A 2,251-nucleotide genomic window follows, 5' to 3' on the forward strand; every position below is an offset into this window, starting at 1 on the left:
GACTTTCTCCCATGCCTCCTCTGGATCATCCAGATGGTCTTTGGCAAACTTCAGATGGGCCTGGACATGTGATGACTTGAGCAGGGGAACCTTCCGTGCAATGCATGATTTGAAACCATGACGGCGTAGTGTTCTACCGACAGTGACCTTTGAAACTGTGGTCCCAGCTCTCTTCATGTCATTGACCAGCTCCTCCCTTGTAGTTCTGGGCTGATTCCTCACCTTTCTTATCATCAGTGAGAACTTGCAAAATTGCAGGGTGTTCAAATACTTCTGTTCCTCACTGTATGTGTTTATCATTATCTTAATTATTTAACTACAGTAATTGTTATAAAACAAAAATGCTTCAGTATTCACTTGCCCCCAAGATTTTGTTTAGCTTTAGTTGGTAAACCACCCAAATCTTGGTGCATTTTCTGTTGTGATCAAAGTTAGCCTAAACAATAGCCACTCATTAAATACACTGCATTGTTTTGTATGAAATAGAACCTCCACAAAGGAACCAGACACACAGGCTGGACTACGACCTACCTTGATTATCAAATACGCACATCGGACCGTCACGCTGGTAGTTGGCCACACGGGCCCTGTATGGGCAGTTGACAGGGATCTGCAGGTAGTTGGCTCCCAGCCGGTGTCGATGGGTGTCTGGGTAGGAGAAGAGACGACCCTAGACAAAGCATGGGAGACAAGTCAAATGGGGGGGGGGGGGAGGAAGATTGCAGTTGATCTTCTTCTTGCACAGACCTGCTGGATTCACCTGGTTTGTTGACAAATTGGTTGCGGATCCCTTCCTTGGCAGTTCGTGGGTCCTTTGTGGTTGGGAAGTAGCGCTCGAACTCTTTTATAAGAAAAGACCGGTGATCGTGCACCAGCTGGGAGAATGAAGACTCAGGCTCAGTCTCACCCAAAGTCTCATGTTTGAAACATGTCCAAAATGCCTCTGTTGACGTGCCGTCCCCACAAATCCAGTTTGGCTTTAAATGCAGCTACTTTATCTGCCAACTTGAAGACAGTTGTCATTTTCCCCTGAAGTGACAGATTGAGTTCATTGAGCAGGCTGAATATGTCCACAAGTAAGCCAGTTTTGGCGCTCAAGTGACCGAGATGTAACCGAGAGAATGCGGTCATTTTTCAAAATAAAAGATCGTTCATACTCAGATAATAAATAAAACGGAAATAATTAATAATTTCTTGTACGGCCCGGTACCAATTGATCCACGGACCGGTACCGGTCCGCGGCCCGGGGGTTGGGGACCACTGCTGTACTGGATGTTTCCAGGGATTGATTCTCAAACCTTTAATCCAGTTTTATTCTGCTGGAAAAGAATAAAACCATCCAAATAGCCACACTGAGGTACCTAAACGTGCATTTCAACCCATGACCCAATCTGGTCCATCATACCGATAAGTTACAGGGACTAGAATCTAATGATTATTTTCACCATCAATCAATTTTATTTCTTTTTTAAAATGTCAGAAAATAGTGAAGAGTGATTTCCCATAGCCCAAACCCCAAAGATAATCAGTTCAACATCATGCATGACAAAGAGCTTCATCAAATCCTCAGTTAGGCTAGAAAACGTTTAGTATTTTTCCTTAAGAATATTACCAAGAGCTCCGTTATCAAAATAACTTCTGTTGATCAACTCTACTGTCACTGTATAGTGCTCTTCTAAATTTTCAGAAAAAATCCTCATGGAATATGTGTTTTTAAGTGATCAAATAAAAGCTTTAATTTATGCAAAATACCACAGCAACACTAGTATGTCATTGGATACTGACACAATGTGCAATGCAAAGGTTGAGAGACGTACCCTGATTAAGTTCTGGAAAAACTCTTTAATAACAGATTAGATACATTTATTGACAAACCTAAAATCCTCTCTGATTGCCAATACGGTTTTAGGTCGAACCGATCGACATCTTTGGCCATTACCGACCTGATGGAGGACATTACAAGTGCTATGGATGAGAAGAAATACACGATGGGGATATTTATTGACCTAAAAAAAAGCATTTGAAACAATCAATCATGGGTTATTAATGGACAAGTTAGAAAAATATGGGATCAGAGGAATGGTTCTGAAATGGATTAAAAGTTATTTGACACAATTTGTGAAGTTGGGTGAATACCAATCGAGTGAACTGGATATTGTATGTGGAGTGCCTCAGGGTTCAGTTTTGGGACCTAAATTATTTATATTATACATTAACGATATATGTAAGGTTTCTGATTTAGTGAAAGTGG

The 2,251-nt window shown here is 41.3% G+C and overlaps 1 protein-coding gene across 1 annotated transcript in view; it reads right to left on the minus strand.

The window, feature by feature from the left end:
• Positions 1-2,251, minus strand: part of cat (catalase) — an 18,610-nt gene that overhangs the window by 9,720 nt on the left and 6,639 nt on the right. The window contains exon 9 of the mRNA XM_020624985.1: positions 532-670. Within this exon, the coding sequence (XP_020480641.1) occupies positions 532-670 (139 nt within the window). The remainder of the gene's footprint in view (positions 1-531; positions 671-2,251) is intronic.

The sequence above is a fragment of the Monopterus albus genome, unplaced genomic scaffold (assembly GCF_001952655.1).
Source record: "Monopterus albus unplaced genomic scaffold, M_albus_1.0 scaffold7.1, whole genome shotgun sequence".
In the NCBI taxonomy this organism is placed as follows: domain Eukaryota; kingdom Metazoa; phylum Chordata; class Actinopteri; order Synbranchiformes; family Synbranchidae; genus Monopterus; species Monopterus albus.